The sequence below is a fragment of the Gobio gobio genome (genome assembly GCF_949357685.1).
Source record: "Gobio gobio genome assembly, chromosome: 10".
Taxonomy (NCBI): Eukaryota; Metazoa; Chordata; class Actinopteri; order Cypriniformes; family Gobionidae; genus Gobio; species Gobio gobio.
In genome coordinates, this window is record NC_137116.1 from 45424525 (window position 1) to 45439926 (window position 15402).

At 37.8% G+C, this 15402-nt stretch overlaps 1 protein-coding gene across 2 annotated transcripts; it reads right to left on the reverse strand.

Moving 5' to 3' along the window:
• Positions 1–1023: 1023 nt before the first annotated feature.
• Positions 1024–8437, reverse strand: prrg1 (proline rich Gla (G-carboxyglutamic acid) 1). Of its 2 annotated transcripts, XR_013817318.1 has the most exons (5): positions 8371–8424; positions 7773–7816; positions 7196–7356; positions 5197–6294; positions 1024–4650 (listed from the first exon to the last, which is right to left on the reverse strand). XR_013817318.1 is itself a non-coding variant. In XM_079827171.1 (4 exons), exons 2-4 carry the CDS (start codon positions 7780–7782, stop codon positions 5830–5832), a joined length of 636 nt encoding a protein of 211 aa, XP_079683297.1. In that variant the 5' UTR covers positions 7783–7816; positions 8371–8437; the 3' UTR covers positions 1026–5829. The 2 variants fall into 2 exon arrangements, 1 of the variants encoding a protein (XP_079683297.1); XM_079827171.1 differs by having other exon boundaries at positions 1026–6294; positions 8371–8437.
• Between the last annotated feature and the right edge of the window lie 6965 nt (positions 8438–15402).

A 15402-nucleotide genomic window follows, 5' to 3' on the forward strand; every position in this document is an offset into this window, starting at 1 on the left:
ATTCAGGTTGTAAATGTGGTGCGTTTTAGCATTAATGGATATATTGAAACTAGACTGAATTTTAAAGGAAGAACATTAGATCAGAAGACTAACTCATTTAGGTCTGTTAAACTTAATTGGGAATACTAAAAAACAAAGACTTTTTACCAATAGTAGATATTTATATGTTCATAATGTTATATTAGACTTTTAGTCTGACAAAAGAAAAGAACATTTCATATACGATATACAATATATTGCATGTGTTATGGCAAAAATTAATTCATTGACATCACTAATAAGAGACAAACCATTCTCCAATTGTCTTTATAAAGATTTATTTTTCTTGCAAGAAAGAGCCACGGTCAGTGTAGCCATTCGAGGCTGCCTTGAGTGTGAACTGCTAAAACAAAGGAAAGCACAAACTTTTATACCCTCAATGTTTTAATAAACCCCCCCAGTAATTTTCCATACATCTGGTGAAACCCACTGAAGGTTTCGCCTTGAGCAAGAGGTGAGACAATACACAAATGGTCCTTCATCTGTAACAAAGCATGTTAATTACATATACAGGTTTTGGGAAAACCCTGCCCAGACAGAGTATCACCGCAACCAAAACTGCATTTATTTGATAAATATGGTAAAAACAATAATATTTTGAAATATTACAATTTAAAAGACTTTTTATATTTTAAAATGCATTTTTTCCCAATGATGGCAAAGCTGAATTTTCAGCATCATTACATTTTTAATTTTGATTAGTTTTTAGTGTCACATTATCCATCAGAAATCATTCTGATTTGGTGCTCAAGAAATTCCTCATATTATCAATATTGAAAACAGTTTTTGCTGCTTAATTTTTGTGAAAACTTATGTTTTTCTTTCAGGATTTTTTGATGAATAGTAAAAAAGTTCAAAAGAACAGCATTTATAAAAAATAAAAAAAATACTGTAACAATGTAAAAGTTACTGTCACAATTTATCAAACCTTTGCTTAATAAAAGTATTCACTTCTTTCAAAGTCAGAAGAACAAAATCAGAGGACTGAGGGCCAAAAAACTTTTATTACAAATAAAGTCAAGCTCATCCATTACAAAAAAATTATTTTGTTCTTAACACATCTATATATACATTTTTTTTAATCTATCTCTGAGTAAGGCTTAAGCAATAAACACCACCACAGTCACTCTTAACTACCACAGAAATATCAGCCTGCAAATATACAGCAACGTCTGTCAAAACCAGACAAACTTGCTAAATCATCAGACTGGATTTCAAGTGACGGTAGTCTTATTTCACAATATCTTTAAAAACACAAACAATTTTAGGCATAGTGAAACTGTTTTGATTTTCACAAAGCTTTCTTGAGTTAGTGCTGGTGATGCATTTTATTGCATATTTATGTCAGCTGAGCATGTCGTCGATGAGCTGAGAATATAAACTGTAGATATCCAAGTGGACAAATCAAACAGCCATGCCATATTTTTTCTAGTCACTTATCACATTTTCCATTAGTTAACATTCCTTTACACATCAAATAATATTCCTTTACAAAGAGCAATTGATGCCATTAAAAAAAGTGCATTTACTCATAGTTACTGAAGAAAAACAAAAAGTATTGACTGTTTTCCATTACGTTTTTTTTATTTTTCCACCCACACCCACACGCCCATAAACACACACTTTCCTGATATTTAATACTGAATGTTTCCTTGAGTTTTTCTTCTTTTATTTCTAGGGGACGGCTTGTTCCCTAATTTGATCCTAATCTGAAATTCTCTTGGTTTTTGTTTAGTGTAGCTGAGGTGGAACCAGAGCAAGAAAAAAAAAAATTTTCTGAGGTAAAAGGTGTCCACTTGCTGTTAAACACAGACAAGCCCAACCTGAAATCTAGTGTCAATTTTCAAAATTCCTTTAACAGTCTGAAACTTTAAGAGAAAAAATCTGTAACACTTTACTTGAAGCCTTTATAATGCATTATTTTTAATGTATAAGAATTTTTAATGCATAAAGCACCTTATGGTCTCATGAATAAGTGCAACCACAGTTATAATACATTATTATCTATTCATCGTAACATTAAAAAAATATAATGCATTAAAACACAACTAACTAATTTTAGATGTAACAAGGAATCTGCAAATATAATGCATTTGAACTTTTTATTTATGAAAAAATATATAATGCATTAGAATGTACATTATGAATACCTTTATAATGCATTATACATAAAGGCTTCAAGTGTTACCAAAAATATATTTTTTCATGGGGAAAAGAATTATGCTTTCAAGAGGATTTATAAGTGGTAAACAGCTGCGTTGTTAATGCAAACATCCTATGAAATGTACCCTACAATTCGGACTCAAAACTATAGTGTGAAAGGAGAAGGCTTGAATCGAACTACTTTCAAACAATCTAATCATCGAAATCAGCCTTCAACAAGTAAAAAAGTAACCAGCTTGGTCAATAATTGTTATTTTAACATTCTCTAAGAGGTTAGAGAAACGGTTATGTACTCTAAAACAAATCTAAAAGAAAGTCTGCACACAGCTCACAACAAACAAAAAGCATGCTTCTTGTTCCGTAATAAATCACCTCCACAGTGGACAATTTATCTTGCTTGTCCTAGTATTCCCAGCTTGGGATGCTTAATATGCCTGCTTAATCCTTGGCCACAATAACAAGAAATTCACAAGGCTGTGACCATGTAAACTGCTCCAAAAATATGGAGAAAAGAGAGCACTGTTGCATAGACCATTTAGTCTACCATAACATGCCATGGAACTCAATGTGGCTCAACTAAAAGGACAAAACTCAAACCACACTTGTACAGCAAATACAAGTCAAAACTTCACACACGCTGACTTGGTGTTGACTGATTCAGAAACCATGATGCTACAACCTAATCAGGATTGAATTTGTGAAATTATGCTTAGAACAACGTTGCTGATAACATTGACCAAACATTAACTGATTATCCATTTAGATGAAAAGTTTCCTACATGTTAGCTAAATCCAACACACAGTGTTTAAAACCTCAACTAGAGAAAAACTAAATTAGCCCAATATCAAGGTTTCATTGATGCTATGAGTCCAGTGAGGCGTCTATGCAATTACAAAGGTTACAGAGACAGCCTAAGCCAAGATGGTTATCTCCAAAGGTTACACTGAACTTTCAAAAATAGCATGTCAGTAAACATTAAAATGTACAACTTCCTGAAAATATTGTGCAATTTTTTTTCCACTGAATCTGACAATTTAGTATTATAGTTCTAAATGGTCCAATATGGGCGCTTTTCCACTGCATGGTGGCGCTTGGCACAGCTCAGTATGGTACGGCTCGGCTTGCTTTTCCACTGTAGTTAGTACTGCTGTAAAGTGGGTGGGATTATATTACTTCTCAGCATGTGGATGTTTATAACTGCAAGACGAAGAAGTTGGTTTCAAAGGAGGCTGATGGCAGCAAAACAAAACACTACAAAAAAAAAAACGAGAGTCTTGGAAACTCGTACAACAAAGCGCAGACGACATAGTATTTAGCAATGTGTTTAGGATTTCAATCGCTATATCACAAACACAAAAGCATATAATGGTAGCTGGTACTAGTGACGATTCTCTCTGACCAATCAGTGATCTGCAGTGTTTACACACCACACTTTAGTATCGGTACGGCACGCTTGGAACCTCAACCGTTTCCACCGAGCGTTGCGGTATGGTTCAGTACGATTCAAGACCGTAGCGCTTCCACCGCCAACAGTACGCTTTTGATAGGAATGGTGTAGCGATCAACATCATTTATTTCGCGCTAAGAAAGCGTCAAAGTAAACGACAATGGACGACAGCAGATCTAGTTCTTGCTTCTTGGCATTAAGGCTGTTGTCATAAGAAGACACACTTTGTTTGAGCCAAGGCTGCAAGGAAAAACAGCCGAAATAGAACGCGCAAGTGACTATTCTCAACGTTCTGCAGTGAGTCTAGCTCCACCCTTTAGTACCAGACTACTGTGCTAGGTACCCCAACGGAAGGGTAGAAAAAAAAAAGCAGTACGGTACGGTTTGGAATAAGGGTACCATTTACAACTTCTGACAATGGAAATGGCAAAATTGCTTACCGTACCGCTCTGTAAAAACAAGCCATAAGCGAACCATACCATGCAGTGGAAAAGTGCCAAAGCGAGCCATAACATGCAGTGGAAAAGTGCCTTGAGGCCACAACTGAAAATGTTTAGCTCATTTCTTAGGAAGTCCTATGAAATTCATCTAACTAGGAAGAATGTGAGTGCGAGTCATTCACTTAACAGTACTTCTGTGTCACTGGATTTGGGCTTGGGTCAGGATTTAAGCTGACATGAGTTCTGCGATCATCTCTGAAATCTGATGTTTAACAACATGCAAGTGACAGTATTGGAATTAAATTGCATTCATTGTTTTCTCTTCATACTACACTCTTACAAATAAAGGTTCCAAAAGGGGATTTTTGGCACAGTGCCATAGAAGAACCATTTCTGGTTCTCCAAAAACCTTTCAACAGTTCTTAAATTCACTAATTCACCTTTCACCTTTTTTCACTATAAAGAACCTTTAGCGCAATGGAACGTTTCCATGGATGTTAAATGTTCTTCATGGAACCATTGATGCCTTTATTTTTAAGAGTGCAAGTAAAGGTTGTGGCCTAAAGGCCCGGGTATACTTCGGCCGTCCGCGTTCGTGCACCGCCCGCATGACGCAATTTTCGTCACTCGGAGGGCTCGCGGCCGGCCGCACACCCCGTCCGCGCGCAGCCCAAATTTTGTGACCGCGCGGATGGTCCGCGTGCAACAGCGCATGCGCCAGCAGTACAGAAGAGTCCACTAGGTGGCAATAAACACAGTATTGAGCACAGTGTTCAGCCGTCGAAGAAGAGTGTGCAAAGACCGGTTTAAAAACAACACGCTTGGAAAAAAAAGAGAGAATTTTTGATTCTTCAGTGTTTCTTCCAAACTATGTTGCAATGGTCGATGCACTACAGTTCTTCTCCGATCATGCCCAGCGAATGTCCCGTTGATGACAGTACTCAGTGCTGCCCTCCGATGTCTGGTGGAGCATAGACACTTTTTTACTGCGCATGTGTCGAACGCGATCCTCCGCACGCATCCGTTGTGTAGTATACTTTGAAAGACGCGCAGACAGGGCTGCGCGCGTGACGCGTCCGGGCGCGGTAAGTGAAGTATACCCGGGCCTTAATGCAGTGGTTTTCAAACCTGTCAGACACAAACCCCTTATCAGACACACCCAATTTAGTTCTTACAGTCTCTACTAAGTATAGGTGAATCAGGTGTGCTACATGAGGGAGACAAAATGTGCAGGGCTGGGGTGCCTCCAGGACACGTTTGAAAACCACTGGAATGGTTAGAGTGTCGAACTTGTAACCCAAAGGTTACAAGCAAGCTGGCATGGAAATGCATGGAGGTGCCCTTGAGCAAGGCACCGAAACCCCAATCGCTCCCCGGGCACCGCAGTGAGTGGCTACCCACTGCTCCGGGTGTGTGTTTCCACAGTTTGCAGTGTGGCACCTAACCCATAATTGCTCCCTGGGCACCACAGTGAGTGGCTGCTCCTAATGTGTGTGCACTAACTTGGATGGGTTATTTGCAGAGGACAAATTCCGAGTATGGGTTACCATACTTAGCCTTCAAAACACATGACTTCACTTTTTTTTTTAAAGCGGTTTAGCTGTTTTGTTAGTGCTGGAATTGAAAATGAAGCCTGTCATACAAGTAGTGAAGTTATAGAAAAATATAGCACAAAAGGTTTACAGTATTGGTGGAGGCCTCAAAATGCATCTCTACATGAGGCTCGAATGGAAGATCCGTCACTTTCCCTGGGAGATGACAACCGTGCTACTGATGATGTCTTCATATTGTGGTGGAGGCTCTGCTTCAATCTGTATATCTGTATGGCCCACAGCTTCCTCATATGACGGGGGTGGGTCACCTCGACTGCCCCGCCCAGGTGTGAGGTCAGCGCTGGGGTAGGCGGGGCTACTGTGGGCACTGATCTCGGAGTGTGGACTGATGTCAGGATGGTAGTCCCGACCCCACTGGTCCATTGACACCACAGATAGGGTTGTGTCTCTTTGAGGACGCCCAATGGCAGGGCTTTGCTGGGATCTTTTGCGTGAGTGGCATCTCCAAACCGTGATGGAAACTGCAGCAATGAGCAGCAAAACCAGCAGCAGCGGTAAGATCAGGTACAGGGAATGAACGCCACCAGCGATGGAATCCAGTCCTCCAGGTCTTGGGCTGCTCTCACGCTGGTACTCCTCCCAGAATCGCCTCTGTAAGGGTCACAAGGTGAAAAAAACACAATGACACACGGACACTCTCTGCATAAACGTAAATATTAAGCTAAAGTAATTTGTTTGTATTGTAAACAAAAACCCCACTATGTCATTCTAACCAATAACCAAGACCTTGCACAACAACACAAAGCAATGACTGTGCACCATACAGAACTGAATTGAGAATGCCTTTTGAATTTCACATCAATTACTGAATTTGAATTGACATAGCAAACATGTAGAATTGCATTTTGCAAGTATTTCTGGAGAAGATAACTTTAACTAGTAAAGTATACTACTAGTAAATCTTGGCTTATTGGGCATTTTTGAAGAACATTAAAAAAAGCCCTGAAGTTCGACGGACAGATGTTTGAAGAAATTTGTATTCAGTTTATCCATTTAAATTAACTTTTGTGGACTGAATACTTTATTTTACAGAATTAATCACCTGTGTTAAAAATGTGTTAAATTACAATTCAGAAATTCTTCTTCCAATTCCAATTCAATTCAAATTCCAACTCATGATTCGAAAGGGAGCCAATTATTAAATACTGAACACTGCACAACCCTGGACTAGGGCTACACAATTCATCGAAATAAAACTGAAATCTTTGGAAATAATCAAGCTTTACCCTGGCCTCAACAAATGCACACATTACGCCATTACATATTCAGCCTATTATTGTTCTGTCATTTTGTATATACGGTGTGCAAAAACACACAACCCAAATAGCCTTTATCTGAATAACACATAATTAGCCATCCTGAGAAAATATGTACCCAGTGAGGCTTTCCTGTTGATATTGCTCACTTCCTTCTTAGAGGAAAGGCCACAGAGTGGAATGACTGAGAGGAAGTGGTGTTCAAACAAAATGAGCACATGGTACCACAGACTCACCGTTTTCTCATCATTCTCAAACGCCTCCCTGGCTTCTTCATAATTGCAGATTTCTTCCCTGCATTCTCGCTGGATGTTCCCTTGCTTCATCTCTTCCAAGAAGAAGTTCGCTCTCGGGAGCCTCCGCAGCACAGAGTGTGCGGCATCTGCTGGCAGGAACACTGGCGGAAATACAAACAATAAGTGTACAGCAAAGAAACAAAAAGGAGGGCTGACAAAGTAATTTCTTTGAAATGCCCGTTCCTGGCCTGGCACAGGAAGCTTGTAAAAGAACAGCCTACTGTTCCTCGCCACTGAGAGTGGGAGAAATAAAACAGATGCTATATTGTGATCCATAAATATCAGATTAGCCTGTATTAAATATTAGAGGTGCTATGTAGACTGAGACCCCTGTTGATAATCTGTTAATACTAATTAGAAATTACTGACAGAAGTCGTTTACGTGACATCCGTTAGATCACTAGCAGGCTCAGCATACAAACACACCACATATCTTAGCAACGTTAAGAAACACAAAATAGCGTCCTTGAGAATATCACAGTCTCTGGCCGAAATAAAGCATAAAAGGAGGACTCACCGGCTCCCATGATTCCTGCAGCTTTTTAAAGAGGGAAACAGGACCTTGAGAATGACAGAACAGACACCCAGATTTAATCAACGACCACACATTTATATCACTTGTGCGCATGCATTTTCAGTTTCTCAAAGTCAAAACAACATGAACATTTAAGATGGCTTTTTACACAAAACACTACAGAGCGATATCCATATGTTAAATTACCATAAACAGCAAAAATATCTCCAAAACCATCATTCTGTATGTTTCAAGGACTGTTAGCTTACTAGCATGTATAGGACACATTTAACCAACGACACGCGAATAAAAACGGGTAACGTTACGTTGACAAGCACAAAACGACTGATATTTCACTATTTCGAAAAGTAAAACTGCCGCCTCGACACATTAAAAACATGATAAGTAAGTTACACAGAATTGTGTCGCTAATTCAGTCCGATGTCTATCGACTGAAGCTTGTCGACGCGGTTTTGTACATAAAAACGACACAAATTAATACAACCATCGACGTGTCCGAAGCTATGCGTTCTGTATGCAATCATTTGAAAAGGCTGCGACTTTAAATTAGATTCATAAAATATGCAAAAACTGTGTTTACCCGTTCCACCCAAACGTGTAGCGTTTAGTCCTGATGTCCTGATTTGGCGCATGCGCATTCAGCAGCCAGAATTAACTGGATAGTAATGAACATAGAAAGCAGCTGACGCGGTTTCGGGGTGTGGGGACTGGGGAGTAATTACAGAATAAGATTATTTCGTTGTGAATCCCTTTTTCTTTTGCTGATATATGAGACGGGGAGAAACGAGTGGCTTAATAGAGGCGTGTCAAAAAAGACAAGTGAATGAATTACATGAATGCATGAATGAATTAAAGGCACAATATGTAAGATTAAAAACCACTAGAACAATGTTATATATTTTGTTGACCTGCATGTGTATATTATCCCAAACGTTTCCAACAATGTTTAAATCCAGAGAAATCAGCTATTTTACCAGTGTTATGGACCATTTTTTTAATCAACAGAAAACAAATCATTGTTAATTATACAGTGCAACACGGTTAGTCATATATTGTTTGTTTTCATGATTAACCATGAGTAACATTTTTACCATGCTTCAGAGACAACACATTTTGTCAAGTGGCTAATATAGCATAATCAGAGAGAGCTTTCTCCATCATACAATATATTTATCATACAATATATTTTGTCATGTCATTGTGGATGTAATTTAGCAATGCTTCGCCCTCGCCTACTCTGAGCTAGATTGCTATATCTGAGGCAAACCACGCCCTCCTCATTACCCTACGGACAATAAATAAATAAATGTATAAATACATAAATGTAAAAATAAATAAATGTAGAAATGAATAAATGTCGAAATAAATAAAAATAGAAATTAATGAATGTATAAATAAATTAAAGAATAAATAAATAAATATGGAAAAAATAAATATATACATAAATAAGGAAATAAATGTATAAATGATGCTTTTCTATTTCAAATGTATAAATAAATAAATGTAGAAATGAATAAATTTGGAAATAAATAAAAATAGAAATGAATACATGTATAAATAAATCAAATAATAAATAAATATGGAAAAAAATGTATATATAATCATAAATAAGGAAATCAATTTATAAATATTTTTTAGTTTTTTGTATAAACCATTTTTTTTTATAAATGTTTTTTGCTTTTCTATGTATATCTATGTATATTTATGTATTTATTTTAGCTTTGGAATTATATAGCCATCGCTCATTTTCTCTGATGTATTAATAAACAAGGACTCACTAACTCATTTTGTCATCATCTTGAATAATGACATTTTGGGGGGCTATGGCATTCTCTTTTCTTCTCTCTCTGATTAGAATCGGTAATCAATAATGCTAATGTATTACTTGGCCGGACTTCCTGAAACAAATGTTTACATTATAGGCTAGGCTACACTGTTAGACTTTACCGCAATTTTACAGTTACTTACCGCAAAAAAGCCCAGTAAAATACAATTTATATTATTTACGGTTAGCTACTGTAATATGCACTGCATTGTGGGTATTTTTAATGAAATTTACAGTAACTTACTGTATATGGGAATTTGCAGTATTTTACTGTTTACGTAAAAGCAGTAGTGCTACTGTAAACAAAGAATACACACACACACACACTGGATATTTAAAAGTAAAAAAAAAACATGTGGATGGAAGGATGTAAAATTAGTTCTTTGTGGGAGACAAAGAAGTAATTTTTATATTTAGTATTTTCTCCTACCCTTTTCACATTTTCGGGTTTCTCAGAGCGGAAGTCGTCATAGTTGGGTTAAATTTTTATAGCGGTGAATGAGAGAATACATTAATTATATATTTTTTGTGTGCCCATTTGCTCAAATAGCAAAAGAAAAACTCCACAATAGTGATTTCACAACTTTCAAAAAGAGGAAAAAAATAGAGTATAGAATAAATAGAGTAAAGTATTAGTGTTATATAAATGTATTTCGAATTCGCCTCATAGACGGAGCTTCTGCCAGCGGCTCGTCTAGTTGATAAATGACTGACATGGGCTGTGTTTACACGTCTTTTTGTGTTAAAATCTACTGTTAATGAGTGACAAAACGTAGTTTTAAGACTTTTTCAGTCGGTAATGTAGTTGTTTAAAGCTCAAATCTGTGGTTTATTTATAAGAAGAGTGCCTATTTTAACATTTTATCTGGTGTTTTCGGAGTTGTGAGCTCCAGTGAGTCAGCGGCGTTCCGCGCTTGTTTACCGGCGAGAGTAGACTTTCCTCGGCTAGTCCTTCTGACGTCTGCCGCTGGCTCTGATGTCTCTGTGGCATCTCCAGACTAGTGGAGATTTAACGGCCCATATGCTCTCATGGATCGATAATTTGTTCCCTGGCAAATCCTTTAGGCTGAGGGCAAAGTGAAATTTCATTACTTGTTTATTTTTTGGCTATAACTGTACGTTGCAAAATAAAATGACGGATCATGAGATATAAAATGCTAACGGTAGGCTACACACACGTTAGCATTTTATATCATGATCCGTCATTTTATTTTATTCATTATTATTTTAATGCCAGAGTAATAACAGTACAAGTGTGGTGATATAAATGTCATTTTTAAATGTTTAAAAAATATATTTATAAACTTACTGCTTACACCTCACATAATTTAAATTGTTTACTCGAGTGCCAAGCCCGCGCAAATGAGGTTTGTGTCGAGTGCGCGCATAACGGACGTCCCTGCCTGTGGATCGGATCGCCAGACATCAGCTGCGAGTTTTCCTGAGGTAAGAAAGTTTTTACTTGACAAATTCGTCACAAATGTCTTTGATACTTTTAAAACGTAAACCAATATCCATTAAATATAGCTACATATATGAAGAAAGTACATAATAATATCGAATTGCTATTACTATATGACAGTCTCGGGGAACTGTTCGTTTTCCTCAACCGCTTTCATAACCCATTAAATTTGCATACAATTGACTAACGCTAACTGTTACCTGCATTGTACATTATGTACCAAATGTTGTATTTACGCGAACAATGGTTTCCGTCTTTTCACGGCCAGTTATAGTTACATATTTTCGTTGACAGTTAACGTAAATGTGTGTGACGCCATTTGAAGTAACGTTAGCGCCTGAGCGGTGTCTCGGTGTGTGTGTGTGTGTGTGTGTGTGTGTGTGTCTCTCGGTGTGTGTGTGTGTGTGTGTGTGTGTGTGTGTGTGTGTGTGTGTGTGTGTGTGTGTGTGTGTCTCTCTCGGTGTGTGTGTCTCTCTCGGTGTGTGTGTGTTTGTGTGTGTGTCTCTCTCTCTCTCTGTGTGTGTGTGTGTGTGTGTGTGTGTGTGTGTGTGTGTGTGTGTGTGTGTGTGTGTGTCTCTCGGTGTGTGTGTCTCTCTCGGTGTGTGTGTGTCTCTCGGTGTGTGTGTGTGTGTGTCTCTCTCTCTCTCTCTCTCTCTCTCTCTCTCTCTCTCTCTCTCTCTCTCTCTCTCTCTCTCTCTCTCTCAAAAAGAACATTTACGCCAGTGTATACACCAGAGGATTAATATATATTCAAGTAAAATAATAATTAGTTCAAGTATGTTCATTGTGGCTTCTTATTTATTATGTTATTTCATATGAATTCATTTTTACATGCCACTGAAGGCTCTATTATTGTCTTCTCTCTTTTTTCAGTGTTGATAGTCATTTGATTGTGTAACTTAAGTGGTCAATCTAGCAGTCATCCTATATCTGTGAATTATCATGTGCAAAACATTTAGGCACCATTAGTCAATAAACATTGATGAAAATTTATTATTTTTCTCTCGTGTCAACAGGAGCTAACAACACCCCAGAAAGAGCCACAGCACTGAGCATCTTTCGCTTTGTACGTATATATTTTGACTAACATTATGTGATTAACGTCTTTTAATGCATAACATTTTATTATTTCAACAATACTTGTTGCCTACATTTCCTACTTGCCATCTATTTGTTATCTTGTTGTGACTGTTTAGTCTCATGTGGGATATGTCACTGCATAACATGACAAAGTAATTAAAAATGATTCATTGTATGCACTTAAAAATTTGGGTAACACTTTACAATACGGTTCATTAGTTAACTACATTAGTTAACATGAACTAATAATGAACTGCACTTATAAAGCATTTATTTATCTTTGTTAATGTTAATTTCAACATCTACTAATGCATTATTAAAATCTTGTTAGCATTAGTTAATGCACTGTAAACTAACATGAACAAACCATGAACAGCTGTATTTTTATGAACTAACGTTAACAAAGATTAACTAATGCTGAACAGAGGTGTTGTTCATGGTTAGTTCATGTTAACTAATGCATTAACTAATGTTAACTAATACAAACTTATTGTAAAGTGTTACCAAAATATGTATACATTATTTTATATGCAGATCATATCCAATGAGTGACCAGAAAACAGAGAGACTGAGGAATAGACGGAGAAACGGACAAAGCTGGAATACAACTAAAACCTGAACTAAAAACTAATCATGCAAGTATGTACAGGTGCAAGTATTTAATTATTTTCAATTTCTGAGAGACTTTTATTTTTTAATTTTCAGCCAACCTCGTCTTATGCTTCCTTCATGTGCTAGAAATTTCCTACTTCCCACTTCTGAAGTTGTGATTACGAGCTCATCACATTCAGATTTTGACTTGAGAGGGCGTTCATGTCCAATTTTTTAACTAGGAAACTAGTTCAGTAATTCCTATAGCACGTGAAGGCAGCATAAGATGTCAGTTGAGCAGGAGGTGACGTTTGCCTACCACACCACAGGCGATATGAAGTATATCATATCATGAAATTGCGCTTATAGTCAGGGTGTCAGCGGGGTTGTAAAAGGTAGTAAATGAAAGTAGCCAAAATTAAGGGCAGTAAAAAGTAGTAAACGTCATCTGACGAGGTATTACATTTTCGGGCCCAATTTTTTTTAGATACATTTTCAATTTGTGTTAAGTACAGGCCTTTTTTTTCTAAAATTCGCGTGGATTTATTTATATGTTTAGAGTAGGACCTGCGCGATATCGTGTGAGGTGGTGTTCATTCGCGTGCGCTGAAACAAACTGGGTCCGCGGCTGGCTTGCTGACAAACATGTACGCGAGCTCGCTTCCATTCAGTAATTAAAGCATGGGGAAATGCAAGTTCTCGGACCTCTGGCTGGAGGACTCACGATTTAAAGACTGGCTTAGGCCAGTAGTTTGCAACAGCCGCGAGGCTTATTGCCACGTCTGCAAGAAGACAATTAATATAACCTGGGTGGGGGTGAATGGCGTCAAATCGCATGTTACGTTAATCATATAGCAGCCACCAAGCTAGGATGCGCGGACGTAGCGAGCAGCTTCCCATATCAATGTTCTGCACTACGGATGCATCAACGACCTCAACCTCTACTTTTTTTTTCCTCAACCCCGACTGCTCTCCCGATTCAAACCACTGCAGTCAGCAGTAGCCTAACGTTATTCCAAGCAGCTTTATCAACAGGTGCGTGACAGGCGTCAGACAGCAGACGCTATGCCCGATCACCACCGCTACACCAGAGCTGAGGTTCTGAGGTGTTTAGACCTTGCAACTAAACACCACTCTTTCAATTTGAACGATGGCATTAGGGGTGTAACGATTCATCTACTACATCGATGTATCGATTTATTTTCCTATGATCTAACTACATCGATCTGTGCTCGGCAAGTTGGCCTTCCGGACGACATATATCGATCTAACATCGTTTTAAAAGGTAATCAATCGATTGTATCGATCATAGGAAATAACGCATTGGATTTAAGCACGTCAGACTTTATATGGATGTTTTTTCTTAGCACTTTTAATGATAAAGGCGTTAAACGTTACTCGATTCAGTCTGCCTATCTGTGACATCATCGCAATGCACCAGCAGCAGCAGCGCTCATTGAAATGAATGGGATCGTGTCGCTTTGTCGCTGCGTGCTGCTGGCGGTGTGAACGGGGCTTGAGAAAACAAAACATAGCATGGCGCATGGCAGAGGAGAAGCCAACGAGCGAGAAATTATCAAGCCACCAGGAGAAAGAGCTACCTGTCCTTTCAACCCTTGCTTGTTACCTGTGCATTCCTGACACCAGTGTGCCAGCAGAGCGAGTTTTTAGTACTGCTGGCGACATAGTGAACGCACAGAGAAGTGTTCTGCAGTCAGATCATGTTGATATTGTTGAAAAAGAAATCTGTAGAGTCATTGAAGAGTAGTTCGTTACATTTTATCTTTTGTTAAATATTGTTTGTTTATTAAACTGAGAGTAGTAGCAGGCCAGTTTATTCAATCTGAAGAAATGTTGGTTGCACTTTATTTTTGATATTAATATTGTATTTGTATTATTTTAATGTTGAAAAACAACAGCAAAAGTAGCAGGTAAACTTACTATTAATTAAACCTGAAGAGAAGTTAGTTGCACTTTATTTTTGATATTAATATTGTAATATTTTTATGTTGGAAAACAAAAGCAGAAGTAGCAGGTTAACCTACTGTTGAAATGTTGGTTGCACTTACTGTGCTTTTATTGAAAATGTATTGAATATTGAAAATGAGAGCAGAAAAGGTTAACTTCCTGTTAATTCAACCTAAACTGTTGGTTGCACTTTATTCAAATAAAATTTTAATGCATTTGCCATTAATTGTTGTTTACTTGTTTGTTTATATCCATAATTAATTGATATACCGGATTCCCTTACAAGAAACAACAGGAATCTTGGAAATTTCACCTGCACTGACCAGTATCCAGATATTTATTTCAGTCACACAATTTTTGGCTAAAAAGTTACTGAATCGATTTCAAGTCACTGAATCGTTTCGGATCGTATCGTTCTAAATTAACCAATACCGTCCTTGAATCGTATCGACAACCTCAAATCGTGATACGAATCGTATCGTTGTTAAAACGAATCGTTACACCCCTAGATGGCATTGAAGAGCTGTTTCGAAATATGCAAGTTGCTTAAAGCTTGGCATACACTGTGCGATTTCTGTGCGATTTCAGCAAGGTTATCTACTCACACTGTACGAGTAGATCGCATGCGATGTAAAGCCAAAGCTCACGGTTTATATGCTCACACCATGGCTCAGATCCTCGAGCGC

Coding starts and splice junctions, on each gene's coding strand:
- prrg1 (XM_079827171.1), bottom strand. Junction 6,295..7,195: donor TTGAGAATGATGAGAAAACG/GTGAGTCTGTGG, acceptor TGACCCTTACAG/AGGCGATTCTGGGAGGAGTA.